We start from the raw sequence: 24,920 nt of genomic DNA, 5'->3' as shown, positions 1-24,920 counted from the left end.
GTCACACAGCTGATTTATTGGACTGATTTATTGAGCGCTTACTGTGTGCAGAGCACTATACTAAGCGCTTGGGAAGTACAAGTTGTCAACATAAAGAGACCGTCCCTACCCAACAGCGGGCTTACAGTCTAGAAGGGGGAGACAGCCAACAAAACAAAACATATTAACAAAATAAATAGAATATGTACAAGTAAAATAAATAAATAGAATAATAAATATGTACAAACATATATATATATATATATACGGGTGCTGTGGGGAGGGAAAGGAGGTAATGTGGGGGGAGGAGGGCGCTTACCCTCCCTGGTGCTTAGAACAGTGTTTTGCATATAGTAAGCGCTTAATAAATGCCATTATTATTATTATTATTATTAATCCCCATTTTACAGATGAGGGAACTGAGGCACAGAGACGTTAAGTGGCTTGCCCAAAGTCACACAGCTGACAATTGGCGGAGCCGGGATTTGAACCCATGACCTCTGACTCCAAAGCCCGGGCTCTTTCCACTGAGCCACGCTGCTTCTCTAGGGAATATGTCCGCTAATTCTGTCGGATTGTACTCTTCCAAGCGTTCAGTCCAGTCGGCGCTCGAGAAATACCATCGATGGATTGGGAGCTGGGCAGCGCCGCGGCTCCTGTTATGGGCTGAGAGCTCATGAGCCTCGGCGCCTCAGACGAAGGCCTCCCTCTTCCCTCTTCCCTCTTTCCTCCTCCCTCTTCTCTCCTCCCTATTTCCTCCTCCGGACTGAGCGCCTTCACACTCAGCGCCTCCTATCAGGCCGTCGGCTGCCAGGCGGCCCTCAATCAATCAATCAATCAATCGAATTTAATAATAATAATAATGGTATTTGTTAAGCACTTACCATGTGCAAAGCGCTGTTCTAAGCGCTGGGGGGTTACAAAGTGATCAGGTTGTCCCATGGGGGGCTCACAGTCTTCATCCTGATTTTACAGATGAGGTCACTGAGGCCCAGAGAAGTTAAGTGACTTGCCCAAGGTCACACAGCTGACAAGCGGCGGACCCAGGATTGGAACCCATGACCTCCGACTCCGAAGCCCGTGCCCTTTCCACTGAGCCATGCTGCATATTTATTGAGCGCTTACTGTGTGCAGAGCACTGTACTAAGTGCTTGGGAAGTACAAGTTGGCAACATATAGAGACGGTCCCTACCCAACAGTGGGCTCACAGTCTAGAAGGGGGAGACAGAGAACAAAACCAAACATATTGACAAAATAAAATAAATAGAATAGATATGTACAAGTAAAATAAATAGAGTAATAAATATGCACAAACATATATACATATATACAGGTGCTGTGGGGAAGGGAAGGAGGTAAGACGGGGGATGGAGGGGGGATGAGGGGGAGAGGAAGGAGGGGGCTCAGTCTGGGAAGGCCTCCTGGAGGAGGTGAGCTCTCAGTAGGGCAACAGAAGGACCAGGCACATTATCTGCCCAGAAGAAGTTCACCTTCGACATCCCGGCGTCAAGTCACGTGTGTTATTCCGGAGTGGATCTGATGCCATCATTACCAAATAATTTATTGAGCACTTACTGTGTGCAGAGCACTGTACTAAGCGCTTGGGAAGTCCAAGTTGGCAACATCTAGAGACGGTCCCTACCCAACAGTGGGCTCACAGCCTAGAAGGGGGAGACGGAGAACAAAACAAAAGCAGCGTGGCTCAGTGGAAAGAGCCCGGGCTTTGGAGTCAGAGGTCATGGGTTCAAATCCCGGCTCCGCCACTTGTCAGCTGTGTGACTTTGGGCAAGTTACTTGACTTCTCTGTGCCTCGGTTTCCTCATCTGTAAAATGGGGATTAATCAATCAATCAATCGTATTTATTGAACGCTTACTGTGTGCAGAGCACTGTACTAAGCGCTTGGGAAGTACAAGTTGGCAACATATAGAGACAGTCCTTACCCAACAGTGGGCTCACAGTCTAAAAGCGGGAGACAGAGAACAAAACCAAACATACTAACAAAATAAAATAAATAGAATAGATATGTACAAGAAAAATAAATAAATAAATAGAGTAATAAATATGTACAAACATATATACATATATACAGGTGCTGTGGGGAAGGGAAGGAGGTAAGATGGGGGGATGGAGAGGGGGACGAGGGGGATTAAGTCTGTGAGCCCCACGTGGGACAACCTAATCACTTCGTATCCTCCCCAGTACTTAGAACAGTGCTTTGCACATAGTAAGCGCTTAATAAATGCCATCATTATTATTATTATTATTAACAAAATAAAATAAGTAGAATAAATATGTACAAGTAAAATAAATACATAGAGTGATAAATACGTACAAACATATATCCATATATACAGGTGCTGTGAGGAAGGGAAGGAAATAGAGTAATAAATACGTACAAACATATATACATATATACAGGTGCTGTGGGGAAGGGAAGGAAATAGAGTAATAAATACGTAGAAACATATATACATATATACAGGTGCTGTGGGGAAGGGAATAGAGTAATAAATACGTACAAACATATATACATATATACAGGTGCTGTGGGGAAGGGAAGGAAATAGAGTAATAAATTCGTACAAACATATATACATATATACAGGTGCTGTGGGGAAGGGAAGGAGGTAAGATGGGGGGACGGAGGGGGAGAGGAAGGTGGGGGCTGAGTGTGGGAAGCCCTCCTGGAGGAGGTGAGCTCTCAGTAGGGCCTTGAAGGGAGGAAGAGGGCGAGCTTGGCGGATGTCAAGACTGTGAGCCCACTGTTGGGTAGGGACTGTCTCTATATGTTGCCAATTTGTACTTCCCAAGCGCTTAGTACAGTGCCCTCCCTCTGGCCATCCGCCAAGCTAGCTCTCTTCCTCCCTTCAAGGCCCTGCTGAGAGCTCACCTCCTCCAGGAGGCCTTCCCAGACTGAGCCCCTTTCTTCCTCTCCCCCTCGTCCCCCTCTCCATCCCCCCCCGCGTCTTACCTCCTTGCCTTCCCCACAGCACCTGTATATATGTATATATGGTTCTACATATTTATTACTCTATTTATTTATTTATTTATTTTACTTGTACATATCTATCCTATTTATTTTACTTTGCTAGTATGTTTGGTTTGGTTCTCTGTCTCCCCCTTTTAGACTGCGAGCCCACTGTTGGGTAGGGACTGTCTCTATATGTTTTCAACTTGTACCTCCCAAGCGCTTAGTACAGTGCTCTGCACATAGTAAGCGCTCAATAAATATGATTGATTGACTGCTCTGCACACAGTAAGCGCTCAATAAATACGATTGATGATGATGTCATCTTGGGCCTTGGGCCCGCCCTGGAGTGTGTGTGTGTGTGTGTGTCACTTCCGGCGCCGTGATGGGGTTGCTAGGCGACGGGCGGCGCGCGGGCAGTTCAGTTGGCGGGAGGAGGCAGTGAGGAAGAAGAGAAGAAGTGGCAGGGTTTGGCCGGACCGCCATCATCATCATCATCATCATCATCATCATCATCATGATGAAGGCCAGGTGATTGCTCCGCACGCGATAGTCGACTGTGAGCCCACTGTTGGGTAGGGACCGTCTCTCTATGTTCCCAGCTTGTACTTCCCAAGCGCTTAGTAATAATGATGGCATTTGTTAAGCACTTACTATGTGCAAAGCACTGTTCTAAGCGCTGGGGGGGATGCAAGGTGATCGGGTTGCCCCACGGGGGGCTCACAGTCTTAATCCCCATTTTCCAGATGAGGGAACTGAGGCGCAGAGAAGTGAAGTGACTTGCCCAAGGTCACACAGCAGACACATGGAGGAGCTGGGATTCGAACCCATGATCTCCGACTCCAAAGCCCGGGCTCTTTCCACTGAGCCACGCTGCTTCTAGGACATCTGTCTCTATATGTTGCCAATTTGTACTTCCCAAGCGCTTAGTACAGTGCTCTGCACACAGTAAGCGCTCAGTAAATACGATTGATTGATTGATAGTAGCAGCGCCACTCTATAATAGTATAATAATAATGATGGCATTTATTAAGCGCTTCCTATGTGCAAAGCACCGTTCTAAGCGCTGGGGAGGTTACAAGGAGATCAGGTTGTCCCACGGTGGGGGGGCTCACAGTCTTTATCCCGATTTTACAGATGAGGGAACAGAGGCCCAGAGAAGCTAAGTGACTTGCCCAAAGTCACACAGCTGACAATGGGCAGAGTCGGGATTCGAACCCATGGCCCCTGACTTTTATTTTATTTTTTATTTTATTTTGTTAGTATGTTTGGTTTTGTTCTCTGTCTCCCCCTTTTAGACTGTGAGCCCACTGTTGGGTAGGGACTGTCTCTATATGTTGCCAGTTTGTACTTCCCAAGCGCTTAGTACAGTGCTCTGCACATAGTAAGCGCTCAATAAATACGATTGATGATGATGATGATGATGACTCCAAAGCCCGTGCTCTTTCCACCTTTTAGACTGTGAGCCCACCGTTGGGTAGGGACTGTCTCTATATGTTGCCAACTTGTACTTCCCAAGCGCTTAGTACAGTGCTCTGCACACAGTAAGCGCTCAATAAATATGATTGATTGATTGATTGAGCCACGCTGCTTCTCTAGCCCTGAGCCAACACTCCATCTAGGCTCTAAGATAGTTTGGGGCAGGGAATGTGTTTATCGTTCTACTGTACTCTCCCAAGTGCTTAGTACAGTGCTCTGCACACAGTAAGTGCTCAATAAATACGACCAACTGGCTGCGGGGATGTCGGTGGCTGCGGGATCTGGGCTTCACGAGAGTTGCAGGAGAAGCAGCATGGCTCAGTGGAAAAGAGCCCAGGCTTTGGAGTCAGAGGTCATGGGTTCAATCAATCAATCAATCAATCAATCGTATTTATTGAGCACTTACTATGTGCAGAGCACTGTACTAAGCGCTTGGGAAGTACAAATTGGCAACATATAGAGACAGTCCCTACCCAACAGTGGGCTCACAGTCTAAAAGGGGGAGACAGAGAACAAAACCAAACATACTAACAAAATAAAATAAATAGAATAGATATGTACAAGTAAAATAAATAAATAAATAGAGTAATAAATATGTACAAACATATATACATATATACAGGTGCTGTGGGGAAGGGAAGGAGGTAAGATTCAAATCCTGGTTCCGCCAACTGTCAGCTGTGTGACTTTGGGCAAGTCACTTCACTTCTCTGGGCCTCAGTTCCCTCATCTGGAAAATGGGGATTAAGACTGTGAGCCCCCCGTGGGACAACCTGATCACTTTGTAAACTCCCCAGCGCTTAGAACAGTGCTCTGCACATAGTAAGCGCTTAATAAATGCCATCATTATTATTATTGTAATCTGGATGGGCTGGGGAGGATCTCCCCGGCCTGATCCCGAGTTCTTTCCCTCCGGCCGGGGCCGACCCAGCCTGGCGGGGTTCCCGGCCCGGAATGACGCCGGAGGGCCTGAGCGCGCCCCGCGAAGCCGCAGTCACTACCACTCCTCCAGGAACGCGGTGAGAACTATGGGGCTGGGCAGCAGGAGGGACCCAGGGTAGACTTGGGAGGAACTGGGAGGGCATGATGGCTGTTTAGCAGGAGGGATTCAGAGTAGACTTGATGATGGGATTCTGTCGAGATGTATCAGCTGAAGAGAGACCCCATGTTTGTGTGGGCTGGGCTGGGGACTTGACTTTTCTCCACCATCTCCCTGTCCTCAGGCCCGGAGCCCCGCAGGCCTGCAGTCATCCAGCCCCTCCCCTGATCTTTCAATCCCCCAGGCTGCAGACCCTTTTGAGGCATCGAGGCCTTCGACGGAGAGCAGCTCCTTCTTCCCTTCGGAGGGCCGCCCCCGGCCTTCCAGCACCCAGACAGAAGGTGGACAGTCCGTGGTTGCCAAGTAAGGGTTTGTTTGTGGCTTGAAGCCCCAAGGTAGTTCGGGTCGGGGCTGGGCCCGGGGCTCCCGCACTGACTCCCTCCCTCCTTCCCCCGACCCCGGACAGGTACATGGCACGGTTCCGCCAGGCCCAGCCCACCAGTCGCCTGGAGCGCCAGCTTTCTGGGCCCGGACCCGCTGGCTTCTGGTGGCTGCAGCCTGCAGCCTCCTTGGTGGCCCCCAGCCCCCACCGCCACCTCTCTTCAGGCTCCCTTCTCCCCGCCGGTGAGGTTGGGGTCCCGGCAGGCTGGGTGGGAATTGGTGGGTGTCAGGTGGGCACCGCGGGGCCCTGGGGCAGGCCACGATCTGCCTACCACTGGGATTCCCCACAGCACCTGTGTATATGTATATATGTTTGTACATATTTATTACTCTATTTATTTATTTTACTTGGAGAAGCAGCGTGGCTCACTGGAAAGAGCCCGGGCTTTGGAGTCGGAGGTCATGGGTTCAAATCCCGGCTCTGCTGCTCGTCAGCTGTGTGACTTTGGGCAAGTCACTTCACTTCTCTGGGCCTCAGTTCCCTCATCTGGAAAATGGGGATTGAGACTGTGAGCCCCCCATGGGACAACCTCATCACCTTGTAACCTCCCCAGCGCTTAGAACAGTGCTTTGCACATAGTAAGCGCTTAATAAGTGCTATTATTATTATTATTATTGTACATATCTATTCTATTTATTTTATTTGGTTACTATGTTTGGTTTTGTTCTCTGTCTCCCCCTTCTAGACTGTGAGCCCACTGTTGGGTAGGAACTGTCTCTATATGTTGCCAACTTGTACTTCCCAAGCACTTAGTACAGTGGTCTGCACACAGTAAGCGCTCAATAAATACGATTGATTGAGTGATTGATTCACTGGGAATAGAGAAGCAGCGTGGCTAAGTGGAAAGAGCCCGGGCTTGGGAGTCAGAGGTCGTGGGTTCTAATCCCGGCTCTGCCACTTATCACTCATCTCTCCCAGCGCTTAGAACAGTTCTTGGCACATAGTAAGTGCTTAACAAATGCCATCATTATTATTATTATCAGCTGTGTGACCTTGGGCAAGTCATTTAACTTCTCTATGCCTCAGTTACCTCATCTGTCAAATGGGGATTAAGGCTGTGAGCCCCACGTGGGACAACCTGATTACCTTGTGTCTACCCCAGTGCTTAGAACAGTGCTTGGCACGTAGTTAGTGCTTAACAAATACCGTCATTATTATTATTATTATCCGCCGAACTCTCCTGGACAGAAGCCGAGCTCAGGGTGGGCACTGGGTCCCCAGAAGCGGCGGAAGTGGAAGCGGAGATCTCGGTGCTGGGGACCCCAGAGGTGAGCTTCCTGGGGCTGGGTGTGGGGACGGGTGGGTGAGGACGGGATTGGAGAAACTCCGGGCCCTCCAGCTTGGGGCCGGGAGCTGAGTCTCTCTGAAGGGATAGGACTGGCACAGGGCCAGCTGGGGCCCTGGGTCTGATCTCTGACCCCGGGCTTGGCTCTCAGTCCCAGGACCAGGCCCTGTCTTCGTTGGACCTCGACACACTGAGCCTGCAGCACCGAGCGGACCAGCTGCTCTTCAGAAGGTGACGGCCCAGACCCCTGAAACCCTCAAACCCCCAGCTAATCCCTGCAACATTTCCCTGCCCCCACTATCTTCTCTGTTCCTCTCAGCGGTGTTTCTGGTGGCAATTCCAGCAGCAGCAGTGCTTCCGTGAGCTGGGAGGGACTCATCTCTCCAATCACACCAGCCCCCTCCATTCCTAGCCCCTGCCGGCCCGAGCCAGGTCAGGGACTGCGAGGGGGGTGCTGCGGTCGGCGGGGTGGGAGAAACGGGTGCGGTGGGCCGTTGGTGCTGGAGGAGGGAGGCCGGAGCAGCGGGCCCAGCTGTGGGGTGGCCAACCTATCTTAGCCCCCTTCTCCTTCCAACAGCCCCGCCCCGGACCACCACAGTCCCACCCGAGAATGACATCCTGTTCCAGTGGCGCCTGCGCCGGAGGATGGAGCAGGCTCATGGCCAGGTGGGCAGGGCCTGAGGGTTGAGGAATGACAGGATGGGGCAGGCACTTTGGTACTCCTTCCTTCCCTCCCTTCCTCTTGCCCCCACTCCTGTCCCTCCTACTCCTCTGCTGCCCTCCTTACCGTGTGCAAAGCATCTGTACTAAGCACTTGGGAGAGGACAACCTGACAGTTGGTAGACTCATTCCCTGCCCACAACGAGTTTACAGTCTAGAGGGGCAGACATTAATATAAGTAAATTATGGATACGATATAAGTGCTGTGGGGCTGAAGGATGGGGGAATAAAGGGAAGAAATTCAAGGGCAAGGGTGGCACAGAAGGGAGCGGGAGAAGAGGAAATGAGGGCTAAGTCAGGGAAGGCCTCTTGGAGATGTGCCTTCAGGAAGGCTTTGAAGCTGGGAAGATTAATTGCCTGTTGGATATTAAGAGGAAAGGTGTGGGCGAGGGTTCGGCACTGAGATGAGTTTGCGGTACGGTGAGTAGGTTGGCATTAGAGGAACGACGTGTGCGGGCTGCGCTGTAGAAAATCAGGGAGGTAAGGTAGGAGGGGGCAGGGTGAATAAGTGTTTTAAAGCACGTTCCGCTGCCCTGACTTTCCTCCTCCCCCTTTTCCAGCTGCTCACATCCCTCTTCACAGTGCTTTCTGTCTACAGGCGGCAGCAGAGGTGACGGCAGTGACCCCTGGTCAACGCAGCTCTTGCCAACTGTGCCCTCTCCCCTCGGCCCCTCCTCCCCACTCCTTCTCCCTCGCCCTGTCTTCCCCAAAGCACCCAGCTTCCCACCCAGGGACTGCAGTCACCTTCTCTGGTGCGGTGCACCCTCTCTGCTCCAGTGCCCCGACCCTAGCTCAGGGGGCAGATGTAGCTTCCAGGAGGGGCCCAGAGGGCAGAGCCGAGCTAGGGAGGCAGAACTCCAGGGACAGAGCTGAGCCGGGAAGGTACCACCCAGGGGACAGAGCTGAGCCAAGAAAGCAGATCCTAGAGGACAGGGTCAAGCCAGGAAGGCGGAGCAAGCCCCGGCAGAGGAGGCTAGGCAAGGGGTCGGAAAGGGGCAGGGGCCGGGAATCCCTGGGGCAGGAAGAGGCAGCGGCTGACCCAGGGCTGGGCGGAGTCCTGGGGCAGGTGGTGGCAGAGCGGCTGTTCCCCCCAGGGTCCCCCAGGGCTTCAGCCCCTGGAACCGCGGCCCCCTCACCCAAGACCCCGTCCCCCAAGGAGCTGCTGGAGGCAGCCGCTCAACTCTTGGACTCTGCGAATGGTAAGGGCTGTTCCTCTGTGCTGCGGGCAGAGCGACTCTGGGGAGAGCATGGAGGGAAGGAGAGACGGGGAGGAGGATCAGGGCTCGGTCTCTGGCCCTAGGAGGGGCTGGGAGGTTGGGCTGGGCCTGCGGGGAAGGACCGGACTCCCAGAAAAACAGCAGCCACTCTGGGGTGACAGCAGACAGGGTCAGTCAGGGCTCCTTCTGGAAGCTGCCACCCTTGGAGGAGGAGGAGGAGGAGCGGGAGGCCCATCCGACTCCTCCCCACCCAGGCAGACGGGCAGTTAGGCAGGCACGGAGTCCGTCAGTCAGTAGTGGTGGTGACTACTGGGCAGAGTGCGCTACTGAGCACCTGGAAGAGTCTAACAGTTATTAATAATAATAATGATGGTATTTGTTAAGCGCTTACTATGTGCGAAGCACTGTTCTAAGCGCCAGGGGGGATACAAGGTGATCAGGTTGTCCCCCGTGGGGTTCACAGTCTTCATCCCTATTTTACAGATGAGGTAACTGAGGCACAGAGAAGTTAAGTGACTTGCCCAAAGTCACGCAGCTGAGAAGTGGCAGAGCCAGGATTAGAACCCATGACCTCTGACTCCCAAGCCCGTGCTCTTTCCATTGAGCCAAGCTGCTTCTCTACAGAGTTGGTAGACATGATCCGGACTCTTAAGGAGCTTACAGTCTAGCAGGGAGACAGACCTTAAAAGTATAGATGGGGGAAACAGAGAATACAGATGTGGATAAAAGTGCTCTGTCTGGGAGAAGGGGAATAAGTAAGTTCTTAGGTGATGCTGAAGTGGCGGTGGGAGGTTGGGAGATGAGCGATTAGTCAGGGAAGGCTTCTTGGAAGAGATATGATTTTAGTAGGGCTCTGAAGATGGGGAGACCAATGGTCTGCCAGGTGTCAGTCAATCATTGGGGTCTTTAATGAGGATTTCCTGTTCGCAGAGCACTTTACTAAGCGCTTGGGTGAGTTCAGTACAATCGAGTTGATAGATAAGATCCTTGCCCACCAGGAGCTTACAGACTAGAGGGGGAGTGTGACTGGAAAGGGAGTTGTAGGCAGGATGGAGGGCGTGGGCCGTAGGTTCAACAGCAAAAGAGACGAGAGCAAGGGACAGTAGGTTGGTGCTGAGAGGCGTGAAGTGTGTGGGCTGGGTTGTAGTGGGAGAGGGGTGAGAATATGTAGAAGGGAGAGAGAACCGATTGGTGCCTTAAACCTGGTGGTGAAATGTTCAATGGACAGATGGGTAGGCAACCATCGGAGGTTTTTAATAATAATAATAATAATAATAATGGCATTTATTAAGCGCTTACTATGTGCAAAGCACTGTTCTAAGCGCTGGGGAGGTTACAAGGTGATCCGCTTTTCCCACATGGGGCTCACAGTCTTAATCCCCATTTTACAGATGAGGTAACTGAGGCACAGAGAAGTTAAGTGACTTGCCCAAAGTCACATAGCTGACAATTAGTGGAGCTGGGATTCAAACCCATGACCTCTGACTCCAAAGCCCGTGCTCTTTCCACTGAGCCACGCTGCTTGCTTGGTTTTTGAGGAGAGGGGAGTTGTGTGTATTGTAGTATTTTAGAAAAGTGATTCAGGCAGCAGAATATAGTATCAATCATATCCACTGTCAACCACCCCCTTCTCCTGGAAATATTATCCAACTTTGGCTTCACTGTTGCTTTCCTCTCCTGGTTCTCCTAATATCTCTCTGGCCCCTCATTATCAGTTGCTTTTGCAGACTCCTCCTCTGCCTCCCATCCCCTAACTGTGGGAGTCTGTCCCCCTCTAGTCTCCATCTATACTCCTTCCCTTGGAGAACTCATTGGTTCCCTTGCTTCAACCACCACCTCTATGCGGATGATCCCCAAATCTACATCTCCAGCCCTTCGCCCTCTCCTTTTCTGGAGTCTCGCATTTCCTCCTCCCTTCAAGACATCTCTACTTGGATGTCCTGCCATCACCTCCAACTTAAAATATCAAAAACAGAACTCCTGATCTTCCCACCCAAACCCTGTCCTCTCCCTGCCTTTCCCATCATTGTAAACAGCACCTCCATCCTTCCTGTCTCACAAGCCTGTATCCTTGGCACTATCCTTGACTCCTTTCTCTGATTCAACCCACATATTCAATCTATCACTAAATCCTATTGCTTCAAATTCCACAACGTCGCTAAAGTCCGTCCTTTTCTCTCCATCCAAACCGCTACCACATTAATCCAAGCATTTATCTTGTCCTGCCTTGATTACTGTCAGCCTCCCCTTCCCCTCCACCCCGCCCCAGCCACCTCCAGTCCATACTTCACTCTGCTGCCCAGATAATTTTTCTACAACAACGTTCAGTCCATGTTTCCCAACTCCTGAAGAACCTCCAGTGGTTGCCCATCCATCCCCGCATCAAACAGAAACTCCTTACCATTGGCTTTAAAGCACTCAATCCCCTTGCCCCCTCCTACCTCACTTTGCTATGCTCCTACTACAACGCAGCCTGCACACTTTGCTCCTCTAGTGCCAACCTACTCACTATACCTCGATTTCATTGTCAGTCTCTCACCCACATCCTGCCTCTGGCTTGGAACGCCCTCCCTCATATGCAACTGACAGTCATCCTCCACTTACCTTCAAAACCTCATTGAAGGCACATCTCCTCCAAGAGGCCTTCCCTGACTAAACCCTCTTGTCCTTTTCTTCCACTCCCTTCTGCATCGCCCTAACTTGCTCCTTTATTCATCCCCCCCGCCCCATCCCAGCCCCACCGCACTTACAAACATATCCGTAGTTTATTTATATTGTCAGTTTCCCTCTCTAGACTGTAAGCTTGTTGTGGGCAGGGAGTGTGTCTGTTATTATATTGCACTCTCCCAAGCGCTTAGGAGGGTGCTCTGCACACAGCAAGTGCTCTATAAATACGAGTGATTGATTTACTCTGTGCTGAGCACTGTACTAAGCACTTGGGAGAGTGCAATATAAAAGTTGCATGGCCTAGTGGGAAGAGCCCAGGCCTGAAGTCAGAAGGACTTGGGGTCTAATCCCAGCTCTGCCCCTCATGTGCTGTGTGACCGTAGCAAGTCACTTCACTTCTGTGCCTCAGTTCCCTCATCTGTAAAATGGGGATTAAGACCGTGAGCCTCTTGTGGGACAGGAACTGTGCCCAACCTGATTAGAGTATATCTTCCTCAGTGCCTTGTACAGTGTCTGGCACATCAAAAGCACTTAACAAATATCAATTACATATATCTAAGTTGGTAGACGCATTCTCTTCCCACAAAGAGTTTACAGTCTAGAGGGAAGTATGGACTGAAGAAGGGAGAGGCTGGAGGTGGGGAGGACTAAGAAGAGGCAGAGGCAGGAGTTGTGTCGGAAATACAATTGAATGAATGAATATGACAAGCGCTTGGAGCAACGTGGTGGCCATTTGAATGGAGAGGAAAGGGTGGGTTCTGAGATGTGGAGAAAGAACTGACAGGATTTGGCGACCGACTGAATATGGTGGTTGAAAGAGAGGAATTGAGGTTAATCCCAAGGTTGCCAGCTGGAGAAACAAAGAAGATCGTGTTGTCAACTGGGATGGGAAAGTTAGGAGGAGGAGCGGGTTTAGGAGGGAGGCTGAGAAGGTCAGTTTTGGACATGTTGAATTGGAAGTGTCAGCGGGATATCCAAGTGGAGAGAATGTCCTGGAGGCAGGAGGAAATGTGAGATGTCATAGGTGAGAGAGGGTGGGGCTAGCAAAGTAGTCAGGCATCATCCATGTAGAGGGGGTAGCTGAAGTCTGGGATGCAGGCGGCCACCCCCAGAGATGGAGGGTTGGGCCCAGGAGGAGCAGGTGCAGCAGCTGCTGCCACAGCCCCGAGGGGGTGGACAGACAGGCGGGAGGGAAGTAGAGCACCCCAGTGACATGGGGTGGGAGGGGCCCCAACAATGCTGCGGGGAGGGCAGAGGGCCAGGGTGAGACTTGCCCTCACCCGGGGTCAAGCAGTGGATAAGGTGGCCACAACTTCCATCTTGTTGTCCATCCCAGACTCAGACGGCAGTGAGTTTCAGGAGGATGAATTGCTGCAGGTGCTGCGGACCCGGCGGGGTCAGCTGAGGCAGCGTCTGAGGTAGCCGTGGCCCCAAGCTCCTGCTCCCCACTCCCCTGGGCCGGGCTCCCACTCCCTGTCTCTCTGGCCAAGGCTCCTGCTCTCCTGTCTCCCTGGGCTGGGCTCCCGCTCCCTCGACGTCCCTGAACAGGGCTCCCGCTCTCTCGCCCTCCCTGGGCCGGACTCCTGCTCCCTTGACTTCTCCACTTCCCTGGGCTGGGTTCCCGCTCCGTCGATCTCCCTGTGCTGGACTCCTGCCCCTCTCTCCCTGGGCCGGGCTCCTGCTCCCTCAACCTCCCTGGGCTGGGCTCCCAGGCCCCCACTCACCGCTCCTTGCTATTGCTCCACCCCTTCTGGTCCCTCTGCCCTCCAATCAGTGGCATTTATTGAGCAATTACTATGTGAGAAGCAGCGTGGCTCAGTGGAAAGAGCCCGGGCTTGGGAGCCAGAGGTCATGGGTTCGAATCCCGGCTCTGCCACTTGTCAGCTGTGTCACCTTGGGCAAGTCATTTAACTTCCCTGAGCCTCAGTTCCTTCTAAAATGGGGATTAAGACTGTGAGCCCCACGTGGGACAACCTGATCACCTTGTATCCACCCCAGCGCTTAGAACAGTGCTTCGCACATAGTAAGCGCTTAACAAATGCCATCATTATTATTATGTGCAGAGCACTGTACTAAGCACTTGGGACCGTACAGTACAATACAATTAGCACTTTCCCTGCCCGTAACGAGCTTCCAGGCTAGAGCGGAGCTACCCCTTCATGCTCCTCTGTTCCCTCCAGACAGGTTGAGGAGCTCCTGTCCCTTTTTCAGGCCGAGGAGCCCCCGGCCGGCCCCCCCCGAGAGACGACCCCCCGACCCCGTTCCAGCAGCACTGGCAGAGGAAGGGGCGACAGGGCCCACAGCGCAAACGGAACCCACTGAGAAATAAACTATGTTTTCGATGATCGGTGTCAGGGCGCTGCTTTGGAGGGGTGGGGGGCTCCCGGCCCTTCCCGCCCGGGATACGGGGCATCGTCCCCGCCGCCCCATTGTCCCGGAGCCCGGGCCGTTGGGGGCGGGGGGCGGGGTCTGCCCGGGCTCCTCCTCCTCCCTCCCTCCCTCCCTCCCTCCCTCTCCCAGCCCCCGTCACCGCGGCCCCGAGCCCCGTCCCTCCGCCGCCCCCGCCACCGGTCCCGCTATCCCTCCCGCTGGGGGCCGCCGGCCGGGGCTTCGGCCCGGCCCGGCTCGGCTCGGCTCGGCCGGGCTAGGCTCGGGCCTTCTCGGCTCAGCTCGGCTCCCATTGTGTCGCCATGGCGGGCCGGGCCTGAGAGCGCACGGCGACGGCAGCCCCGGGCCCGGCCCCTTTCTCCTCCTCCCCTTCGGGGCCCGGCACCATGGTGGTGAGGAGCGGGGTGCGGGAGGGAGTGGGGCCGGCCCCGAGCCCCCTGCCCACCCCCGCCCGGTCCCGCCCTCTCCGGCCTCGGGTCAGCCTCCCTCCCCCACCCCCCACAGGCTCGCAGCACGGACAACGTGGACGCCCCCGGGGAAGGGCCCGTCCAGCCTCCGCCTCCCGCCGGGGGACCCGGAGGCAAGGGGAAACCCGGCAAGAGGTGGGAGGGGGCAGCAGGTCGGCGAGGGGCTTGGGGAGGGACCGACGGCCCGGCCACGGGCTTGGAAGAGGGATCCGCAGGCCCTCCAGGGGGTTGGGGAGAAGTCAGGGGGCCGGAGAGGAAGATTAGCGGTGGACCCTGTGGGCTGGGGAGGATGGTTCGGGAAGGGGGTTGGGAAGGAGTCAGTGGGCCAAGGAGGAAGGTTGGGGAGGGGCCGGTGGACAGCGAGTCGGTTTGGGAACAGTCAGTGGGCCGGGGATAGTGGAGGTGAGAAGGGCCGTGGGGTTGAACTTTCGCTCGCTCCCCCAGGCTCTCTGCTCCCCGTGGTCCCTTCCCTCGCCTGGCAGATTGTGCCCACTTCCACTACGAGAACGTCGACTTCGGACAAATCCAGGTTCGGTGGGCGGCAGGCCAGGTTCCTCCCCAGACACCTCAGTCGGGTGGTCTTTGGGGGCGGGGGTGGGGAGGATGTGGAGGTCTGAGTCTCACGGTTGCCCTGTCCCCTCTGTTCCCTCACCAGCTGCTGCTGTCTCCAGAGCGCGACAACCCTGCCACCGCCCTCGGGGACAGCGATCTCACCTTTGGAGTCCAGGTGACATGTCAGGTGAGGCCCCGACCCAACGTAACTCCCGACCCTACCCCACGCTCGGCCAGCGAGGGCCGCCGACCCCAGCCCCTCTCCCCTGGCAGGGCCGCTCCTGGCCTGTTCTCCGCAGCTACGATGACTTCCGCTCCCTGGATGGCCACCTCCACCGCTGCATCTTCGACCGCCGCTTCTCCCGCCTCCCGGAGCTGCCCCCACCTCCCGAGGGGTCCCGGGCACAGGTAAATGCCCCCCCCCCCAACCCTCCCCAAGCTCCTCCCTGGGCCTCTTGACCTGCTAGCTCACCTCAGCCCCAGACCCCACTTCGCTGCGGGGGGAGAGCGAGGCCGTGGCTGCCGTCCATCAGCCGACCAGCCGACCGTCTGCCTTTGGCCCCGGCCTCCAGCTGCTGGTGCCGCTGCTGCTTCAGTACCTGCAGACGCTGTCCAGCCTGGTGGACAGCAACCTCAACTGTGGCCCCGTGCTGACCTGGATGGAGGTGAGGGGACAAGAGCGGCTAGGGGAAGGCATCGGGGTCCCGCCTTGGCTCCCAGGGTCTAGGGTCGAGCCTGGGGAACGGGACCTAGAATCTAGGGGTCAGGACTGGTGGTCTCAGGAGCTGGGGACCAGTGAGCATCGGGCTGGTGGCCTGAGCCTGGGTCCTGACTGCTGCAGGGGCTTGGTGTGTGGGTCCAGTGTTCTCCCTGATCCCTTTAGTGTGTGTGTGTGTGCGCACGTGCTGTATGTGACTCTTCTGGACTCCTCCACAGCTGGACAACCATGGGCATCGCCTGCTGCTCAGTGAGGAGGCATCCCTCAATGTGCCGGCCGTGGCTGCTGCCCACGTGGTCAAGCGCTACACGGCCCAGGCCCCGGATGAGCTGTCCTTTGAGGTACGGAGGGGCGATGCGGGTGAGGCCTAGGGCAGCCAGGACCCAGGGAAGGGGTGGGACGGGGCTTAGGGCAATCAGAATGGGAAGGGAACCTTGGTCTCCACCTCCTCCTTCCTCTTCCTTTCCTCTCCCAGGTAGGCGATATCGTGTCCGTCATCGACATGCCGAGCCCGGAGGATCAGAGCTGGTGGCGTGGGAAGCATGGATTCCAGGTGGTTGCGGGGGGGTGGGGGCCAGGGACCCAGGGAGAGTGTGGGCGAGGAGACGAGGACACGGGTGGGGAGTGAGGACGTGGGAGCGCGGGAGCAGAGTGAAAACACGGAGGGTGAGGGTGGAGTAGGATAGACAGATGATCTGATCTCTTCCCTCCCTTCGTCTGCAGGTGGGTTTCTTCCCCAGTGAGTGTGTGGAGCTGTTCCCAGAGCGGCCTGGGCCCGGAACCAGAGCAGGTAATGAACTGCGGGGCAGGGACCCAGGGCAGGGGGCTAGGGGAGGGGGTGCAGATGGTGGTGGGGCACAAGAGATGGGGAGGGACACCACAGTGAGAAGCGGGGAGGAGTGGGGCCTCCACCCATTTGGGTGCATTCTCCCCCGTAGACCCCGATGGGATGACAGCCAGCATCTCAGCCCCCCATGGGTCCTCGTCTCTGACTGCAGGTACCGGGAGAGCTGGGGATGGCCCACACTGGCTCCTGGGCCAGCCCATTGTGACTGCTGGACCGTTGGGGCAGAGAGGGCATCTGGGCTGGACCTGGGGTGCCCAGATCTGGTGGACCAGCCCTGTGGTGTTTGGTTGCCCCACCTGCCCAAGGACGATTGTGGGGAAAAAGGGGCTGCTTTTTTGGGTGATGGGGCCTTGTCATCTCCCTGCCTCCCCACTGCACCTGCAATGTGCCCCCCGCTGCCTCCCTGCCTTGCAGCTCCCCATCCCATGTGCCAGGGAGGGGCAAGCAGGGGGCTCTGGTTCTTCCAGCTTGGCCTCCCAACACTCCAGCAGGAGTCCCAGGTGGGTCCACTCCCACCGGGGGCACATCCCACTCATCTGACTGCCGTGTCCTCTCCCTCCCCCGCCCCAAGCAGTGCCACGCCCCCGGGGGAAGCTGGCAGGCCTCCTCCGGTCCTTCATCGGCTCCCGCCCGTCCCGACTGCGCCTCCGGCAGCGTGGCATCCTGCGGCAGCGCGTCTTCGGCTGCGACCTGGGAGAACATCTCAGCAACTCTGGCCAGGATGGTAAGGGTCCAAGCTCCAGCCCCCGGCATCCCCACCGCCTCCGCCCCCTAATCTGAACCCTGTGTCCTTCCTTCCCTACCCCTAGTGCCCCAGGTCCTGCGCTGCTGCTGTGAGTTCATTGAGGCACATGGCGTGGTGGATGGCATTTACCGCCTCTCAGGTGTCTCTTCTAACATCCAGAAACTTCGGTGAGTGATCTGGAACTGTGGTGGATGGGGCACAGACTCGGGGTCCTGGACCGGAATAGGGAGCCAGGGATGGCACATGGACTTGGGAGCCGGAGCAGGGAGCCAGGGACGGGGCACAGGCTCAGGAGCCGGAGCAGGGAGCCAGGGATGAGGCAGAGACTCGGAGGCCGGAGTAGGAAGGCCAGGGATGGGGCACAGACTCGGGGACCAGAGCAGGGACCTGCGGCCAGCGGCACCGAATGGGACACGGGGCTGGGCTGAAAGTTAGAGCACGGGACTGGGCTCGTAAGCCAGGGCTAGGGCATGGGACTGGGGTCGGGAGCCTGGGCTGGAGTATGGGGCCGGACTGAGGCTGGGAGGCAGATCTGGGCAACAGTCAGAGGGCACAGAGCTGGGAGCCGGGGCAGGGACACATGCAGGGCCGGGGCAGGATCTGGGGAGGGGGCATAGAGTAGGGCACCGGGCAGGCCTGGGGGCGGGGAGCCAGGCAGGGGCACGATGACACGCTCCACCCCCAGGCACGAGTTTGACAGCGAGCGGGTCCCCGAGCTGGGCGGGGCAGCCTTCCTGCAGGACATCCACAGCGTCTCGTCGCTCTGCAAGCTCTACTTCCGCGAGCTGCCCAACCCCTTGCTCACCTACCAGCTGTATGGGAAGTTTAGCGTGAGTGCCCATGGCGGTGGGAGTTGGAGGAATAGGGGAAGGTGGGGGGTTGAGGGAGCCAGGGTCCCTCCCCCGTGACCTTGACCCATCTCCTCGGCAGGAGGCCATGGCAGTGCCCGTGGAGGAGGAACGGCTGGTCCGGGTCCATGACGTCATCCAACAGCTGCCCCCGCCCCACTACAGGTGGAGAGCGCAGGGATTGGGGGCGGGAATGTGTCTGGGGGCCATGAGCCTGCGCTCAGGGGCTGGTGGGAGGGGTCATGGGCCCAGGGTCCATGGTCTCAGGGTCAGGGGTCAGAATGAAGTTGAGCCATTGCCTCAAGGTCAGGGCTCAGATTGGGGGTGAGTCTTATGGGTCACAGGTCAGGGGTCAGGAGCCTCTTGGGTGAGCTCAGGGTCAGGGGCCAGCTTGGGGGTGGGCCGTGGTGGGCTCGGGGTTTGGGGTCAGGTTGGAGGTGCGCTGGGGGCTCAGGGTCAGGGGTCAGCTTGGGGGTGAGCTGTGGGGTCAGGAGTCAGGCTAGGGGCGGGCTGGGGGTCAGAAGTCAGGCTGGGGTGGTCCGAGAGCCCGGAGTCACTGTGCCTGCTGGTGGCCCCAGGACACTGGAGTTCCTGCTGAGGCACCTGGCCCGCATGGCCCAGCACAGTGCGGACACCAGCATGCACGCCCGCAACCTGGCCATCGTCTGGGCGCCCAACCTGCTGCGGTGAGACCCGGCTGGGGGCTGGGGGGCGGGCATGGGCCCGGCTGTCAGAAACAGGGAAGTGGAAGCCGGAGGGCAGAGGCTGAGCTATGGGGTGGGGATGGGGGTGGGGACAGGGCCCAGAGGCTCAGAGCTGTGACCATCGTGGGAGGAACCTGTCCAACCAGTCATTCAATCAATGGCATTTATTTAGCGCTTACCATGCGCAGAGAACAGTACTAAGCACTTGATAGAGTACAGTTCCAAAGAATAGCTAGAGACGATTCCTGCCTACAAGGAGCTGACAGAGAGGAGAGAATGTCCAGGTGCAGACTGACCATCCCTCCCTGACCCCCCGGGGGCCTGGCTGGGCCTAGGGACTGTCATCCCAGCAAAAAGCTGGGCTCCCCAGCCCAGCCTCCGTGACCCCTCCGTGTCTCCCACCCCGTGCCCTGCCCCGGCCCCCCAGGTCGCTGGAGCTGGAGTCAGTGACCCTGAGCGGGGCGGCCGCCTTCCGCGAGGTCCGGGTTCAGTCGGTCGTGGTTGAGTTTCTCCTTAACCACGTGGACGTCCTCTTCAGTGACACCTTCTCCTCTGCCGGGCTGGACTCCACCGGTACGGCCACCCTGGGCCTGGGGTCCATCTGCTCCCAGTCGTCCTCTTCCTTCCCATCCTTTCCCCAGTCTTCCGTCCTATCCCTTCCCCAACTCCTTTCCCATTCCTTCCCATCGCTTCTCCAGTCTTCCTTCCCATCCCTTTCCCAGTGTCCTTTCCCATCCTTTCCCCAGTCCTCCTATCTGTACTCCAGTCCTCTGCCCTATCCCTTCCCCAACTCCTTTCCCAGTCCTTCCCATCGCTTCCCCAGTCTCCCTTCCCATCCATTTCCCAGTGTCCTTTCCCATCCTTTCCCCAGTCCTCCTTCTATCTGTCCCCCAATCCCTCCCCTGTTCTCCCGCCTTCCCTTCATCCCTCCTCTGCAGTCCTCCCATCCCTTCTATCAACCCTCCCCTCCCTCCAATCCTTCACAGCACCGCCCCCCAAGCCTCCTATCCATATCTTCATCCCTCCTCCCAGTCTTCCTCCTCCCTGTCCTCTGTCCAACTTTCTTCCCATTCCTTTGCCTAGCTCTTCTATGTGTTGGGGGTCAGGGCGGTGGAGGGAGTGTGGGTTCTCTGTGTGTGTGTGTGTGTGTGTGTGGAGGGAGGGGTGGAGAGAGTCAAGAGGGGCCTTGACTGGCCCAGCCCCCCCACCCGGGTCCTTCCCCCACCCCCCTCCGCCCCCCCTTCTCTTTGCAGCTCCTCCGCCCAGGACCCCCCATTCAGCCAGGACCCTGCGGCTCCTCCAACTTCCTGTTTCCCCTGAGCTGACCTGGGCCTGGGGAAACTGGTTTAAACTGGGAAAGACTGGGAAACCCTCCTTCCCTACCCTGGGCAATGTCCCCCCAAATCCCCAGGTCTCCCCCACGCCCCACCCCTTGCCTGCTCTCCGGACTGAGCGATGGACTCGTCCCCTGAGGTAACTGAGACCAGCGTCCCCGCAGCCCAAATTTGCTCCCGCCGGCCTCCACTTCCTGCCTCCGCTGCCGCCGCCGCCTCCTGCCTCTCCGGCCAGTCTCCACTGCCGCCGGCCTCCGCCTCCCGCCGCCGCCCGCCTCTACGGCCGGTCTCCGCCGCCTCTACGGCCGCTGCCGCCTGCCTCTAAAGTCGGTCTCCGCCGCCACCGGCCTCCGCCACCCTCCTCCACCGCTGGCCTCTGCCGCCGGCCGCCACCTCTCGCCCCTTTCCTGCCTCCCTGCGCTTTGGCCCCTGCCGCTGACTGAGCCTGTGCCTGCTCCTTCCCTCCTGCCCCGAGCTGGAGCCTGGGGGGGGGGCTGACGTGGCCCTTCCTTCTCCCCTCCCCTTTTTCCTTCCCCTCCCCTACTCTGTGCTTGCTTGGCCCCAGCCGGGGGGTGGCACGAGGGGGGTCTCACAGGCTTCTCTCGCCCAACCCCAGGTCGCTGTCTCCTGTCCCGGCCCAAGTCCCTCCTGGTCGGTGGTCCTTCCACCCGGCTCTTGTCTCTGGAGGAGGCCCAGGCCCGAGGCCCCCAGCCCCCACAGCCCTCCCCACTGGACAGGTGAGTGGGGCCGATGGGGGCGGGGCTCTGGCGGCATCCGGCAGGTGAGCGAGGCCTGTCGGGGAGGGGTCCAGCAGCAGCCCCCCTCACACCCCTGCCCTCGTCGCCCGTGTCCAGCAGGCGCAAGAGGAGCCAAGCGGGGAAGGGCCGGAAGCCGGTCACCAGCAGCTGGAAGGCGTTCTTCGCCCTGGGCCGGGGCCCCTCGGCCGCCCGCAAGAAAGAGGGGCCACGGGGCCGGCCGGAGCGGTGGCCAGGTCAGCGGGGGGCTGGCGGCCACGGGGCAGGGGGCGGGACCGGCGGTCAGATCCGAAATTCCACCCCGACTCATCCCCGCAACGCCCATCCTCTAGGTGGGCGGGCTGAGACCGTGACCCTGCGCTCAGCCAAGAGTGAGGAATCGTTGTCCTCTCAGACCAGCCGGACAGGTGAGGGCTGGGGGGCCGGACCGGGCCGGTTGGGGACAGGTTGGGGACAGGCTCACCGGCACCTAACCTCCCCGCCCTCCCCCCCACTTCCCATGTGCCCCCCAGCAGGCCTCCAGCGGCTGCCCCGCCTGCGCCGGCCCCGGTCCAGTAGCGATGCCTTCTCTGTGGGCCGCGGCCCCCCCGGCTCTGGTGGAAGCCTCTCCCCCTCTGCCTCGTCCCGCTCTTCCTCCTCCTCCTCCTCCTCCTCCCCCTCCTCCCGCTCAGCCTCCTCGGGCTCCTCCCCCGGCGCCTCCTCCTCCCTTCTGGGCTCCCCCCAGCCCCGTGCCTCCCTCTGGCTGGATGGCGGGGACGAGCTGGAGCTGAGCCCGCCCCGCGGCCTCGAGGGGCTCCGACACCTGGACTTCGACCCCCTGACCTTCCGCTGCAGCAGCCCCACGCCTGGGGACCCCGCACCGCCGGCCAGCCCGGCGCCCCCGGCCTCGGCCGGCTCCTGCCCTCCGCCCGCCGCCGCCGCCCGGGACATCTCCGAGCCGCTGACTGTGTCGGTGCCCCCGGCCGTCCTGCAGCTGCTTCAGGAGGCTGGGACCCCCGCGCCCCTCCCCGCCCCAGCTCCCGCCCCTCAGCTTCTTCCCCTGCTGCTGCGCAGTGGGGAGACCGAGCTGAGCGACAGCTGCCAGAGGGAGATTCGTCACAAACTGTCCCTGACTGGGCCGCGGAACCTGCGGGCAGCCCGGAGTGAGTGTCCCAGCCTCAGGGGACCCCGGCCCCAGTCCAGTCTCTGACCCCCAGCTCCACTCACCAGTACTACCCCTCACCCAGGCCCTGGCCCCCAGCCCCACACCCCTGCCCTTAACTGTTGGCCCCAGCCTACTGCCCCCAGTCCTGGCCCCCAGCTGCAGTCATCCCACCTTGCCGGCGCCTGGCCTCGTTCCAGGGTCTTGGATGACATGCTGCGCTCCGGGAGGGAAGGGCAAAGGGCGAAGGGATTGGGCCGCTTGGCCATCTCGTGGGGCGGCCCGGAGCCCTGGGCGTCGGACGGGATGCCGACCCTCAGGCCCGACGCCTCCTCGCTTTCTGGGCCCTCACAGGTCCTGGCTTCGACTCCCCTCCACTCCCTGTAACTCTGTCTCTTCTGCGACCGGGAGGAGCCCCCCCACCCCCTCCCAAGAATCCTGCCCGGCTCATAGCCTTGGCCCTGGCTGAGCGGGCCCAGAGACAGGAGCAGCGCATGGAGCAGCGGCAGGAGCAGCGCATGGAGCAGCGCATGGAGCAGCGGCAGGAGCAGCGCGTGGAGCAGCGGCAGGAGCAGCGGCAGGAGCCGCGGCAGCGACGCCCACGAGATCCCGTCCCCCCAACTCCCCGCTCCCCAGTCTGCCGTTCCCTATCTCTGGAGGGGAGGGGGGAGCTGCCGGCGGGCAGGCCGGAGCCAGGATGGGGCGGGGGCTCCCTGTACCCCGTGGTGCGCTCCGACCCCCAGGGGCCGTGCCCCCTCACTTCCCTGCAGCGCCAGCAGAGCGATGGGGGCCTGCTGAGGGTCCAGCCGGGCATCCCCCTGCGGCGGGAACACAGAGGCAACAGCCAGGTGAGGGACCTGCGGCTCTGGGGAAAGGAAGTAGTAGGGTATGGGAAGGGAAGCAGAGTATGGGAAGGGAAGCAGGGCACGGGAAGGGAAGTAGGGGGTGGACCGGGGCTGAGGGCTGGGGGAGGGGGCAGAGGGTGGAGGTAGGGGGCCCGGGGAGCGGCTGGGGGGGCTGCACATGTCTCTCTCCTCTGGCAGGTGCCAGCCTCCTGCCTCTTCTCCCCTGGACCTCCTGCCCGCAGGGACCGTGCCCTCAAGCCCCCCCTGCACCTGTCGGGGGGCCCTCCCCCTTTCCGGCCGCCTGCCTGGTGGTGGCCACGCACTCCGCACCTCCCGCCCGTCCCGGACAAGGGGGAAAACCTGTACTATGAGATCGGGGGTGGGGAGGGGGCTCCCCGTCCCTACCCCATGCTGCCCCGGCTCTGGGGCCCCGGGCCCCCTCCGCCAGCTGGGCCCCCCCTGCCGGCCGGGCTCAACGCCTCCTACGGGGTCCTGGAGACCCCTCCCCGGCCCCCCTGGGGGCCCCCTGAATTCCTGCTGAGCTACTCTCCCTCCCCGCCCCCCTCCGGCCCCCCGACCCTGCAGGCCTGGGTCCAGCCCGGCAGGTTCGGCCAGCGGCCCCCGCGCCCACAGCGCCCGCCCCGGGCTGAGCCCATTTACGCCAACCTGCCCTTGGCTGGGGGCAGGACCCTGGCCCCTTCGCCCCCTTCCTCCTCCTGCTCCTCCTCGCCGACCCCCACCCACCCCCGCAGCCGCTCGGACCCTGGCCCGGCCGGGCCCCAAGCCCCCAGGCTCCCCCACAAGCAGCGGCCTCCTTGGGGGGCCCCCCAACCTCCCTACCACTCCCCACTGCTAGATGCCCTCCCTGGCTATGGCCCTTCCCTGGCCCCGGGGCCCCTGCTGCTCTATGGGACGACCCCACCGGGCACCCACAGGAGGGGTGGGGGGCAGCCCCTCAGTGGAGCCGTGGCCCCATTTGGGAGCGGAACGGGGAGGCAGGGGGAGGGGGCTGGCCCCCTAACCCCCTTCCTCACCCCCAGTTGGACCCTCCACCATGAGGGTCAGACACATAGCTACTGCTGAGTCCAAGGCCAGAGTGGGCAGAGGGAGACCCTGGCCCCCTCCTCCCCAATTCTGGGGACCCCGGGGGCCAGTCAGGTGAGTCCCACAGCGGCTCCGGGACGGGGGTCCCTGCTGGCTGACAGGGCCAGGCCCTGCCCCGACCTACGGACCTGTTCCCACTCGGCCCGGACGGGCTGGGGGCAAGCTGGGGGGCTGGCTGGGGCGCAGGGTGCCCCGTCCTCCGCCCCCCATACCGGGGTTTCTTGCACTAATCTGGGGGAGGGGGGGCTCACAACCCCTTTCCTGGAGACGCCAGCATGCGCCCCTCCCCCCGTGCCCCCCCTCCCCCCCCCGTGCGGGTGTGTACGTGCGTTTGTGCACACGTGTGTGTGGCTGAGGTACCCAGTGGCCCTGCTCCCCTCTTCCCGGGCAGGCCTTCTTCTGTTGTGTACTAAATGTTTTGAAACAAGGAACTTAATAAACAAAATCAAACAAGTCATATCCTCCACTGAGCTTCCTGCACCCCCCCCCCCCCCCCGGGCCCTTCAATCAATCAGTCATCAGTCAATCAATGATATCTATTGAGCGCTTACTATGTGCAGATCACCGCACTAAGTGCTTGGGAAACCACAATACAACAGAATTAGCAGACCCACTCCCTGCCCGTGAGCTTACAGTCTAGTTTCATTCATTCATTCAATCGTAGTTATTGAGCGC

The 24,920-nt window shown here is 58.8% G+C and overlaps 2 protein-coding genes across 2 annotated transcripts; both read left to right on the top strand.

Moving 5' to 3' along the window:
* Positions 1–5,293: 5,293 nt before the first annotated feature.
* On the top strand, positions 5,294–14,171 carry PROSER3 (proline and serine rich 3). The gene is given in 11 exon segments (XM_038767623.1): positions 5,294–5,446; positions 5,711–5,829; positions 5,933–6,090; positions 7,097–7,176; positions 7,345–7,424; positions 7,513–7,625; positions 7,771–7,859; positions 8,512–9,112; positions 13,134–13,215; positions 13,978–14,018; positions 14,021–14,171. Coding segments are annotated over 11 exon segments (1,638 nt in total). The 3' UTR covers positions 14,143–14,171.
* Positions 14,172–14,413: 242 nt separating this feature from the next.
* ARHGAP33 (Rho GTPase activating protein 33) lies at positions 14,414–24,540 on the top strand. The gene is made up of 22 exons (XM_038766869.1): positions 14,414–14,577; positions 14,690–14,787; positions 15,097–15,181; positions 15,308–15,391; positions 15,478–15,612; positions 15,777–15,869; positions 16,141–16,263; positions 16,398–16,475; positions 16,646–16,712; positions 16,861–16,920; positions 17,344–17,493; positions 17,579–17,681; positions 18,200–18,344; positions 18,445–18,527; positions 18,941–19,048; positions 19,494–19,639; positions 21,017–21,137; positions 21,255–21,391; positions 21,488–21,562; positions 21,671–22,297; positions 22,651–23,144; positions 23,340–24,540. The coding sequence occupies exons 1-22, from the start codon at positions 14,572–14,574 to the stop codon at positions 24,222–24,224; spliced, it is 3,903 nt and encodes a 1,300-aa protein (XP_038622797.1). The 5' UTR covers positions 14,414–14,571; the 3' UTR covers positions 24,225–24,540.
* The last annotated feature ends 380 nt before the right edge of the window (positions 24,541–24,920 follow it).

This window comes from Tachyglossus aculeatus, chromosome 26 (genome assembly GCF_015852505.1).
Source record: "Tachyglossus aculeatus isolate mTacAcu1 chromosome 26, mTacAcu1.pri, whole genome shotgun sequence".
NCBI classification, from domain to species: domain Eukaryota; kingdom Metazoa; phylum Chordata; class Mammalia; order Monotremata; family Tachyglossidae; genus Tachyglossus; species Tachyglossus aculeatus.
The sequence above is the reverse complement of the archived record's forward strand: the minus strand, read 5'-3'. Positions and strand labels throughout refer to the sequence as shown.

What these genes read in the sequence shown, in the direction of transcription:
- ARHGAP33 (XM_038766869.1), top strand. An exon ending in AAGGGGAAACCCGGCAAGAG is followed by an intron (nt 14,788 to 15,096) that starts GTGGGAGGGGGC and finishes TCGCTCCCCCAG; the next exon opens with GCTCTCTGCTCCCCGTGGTC. An exon ending in GAGTCCAGGTGACATGTCAG is followed by an intron (nt 15,392 to 15,477) that starts GTGAGGCCCCGA and finishes CTCCCCTGGCAG; the next exon opens with GGCCGCTCCTGGCCTGTTCT.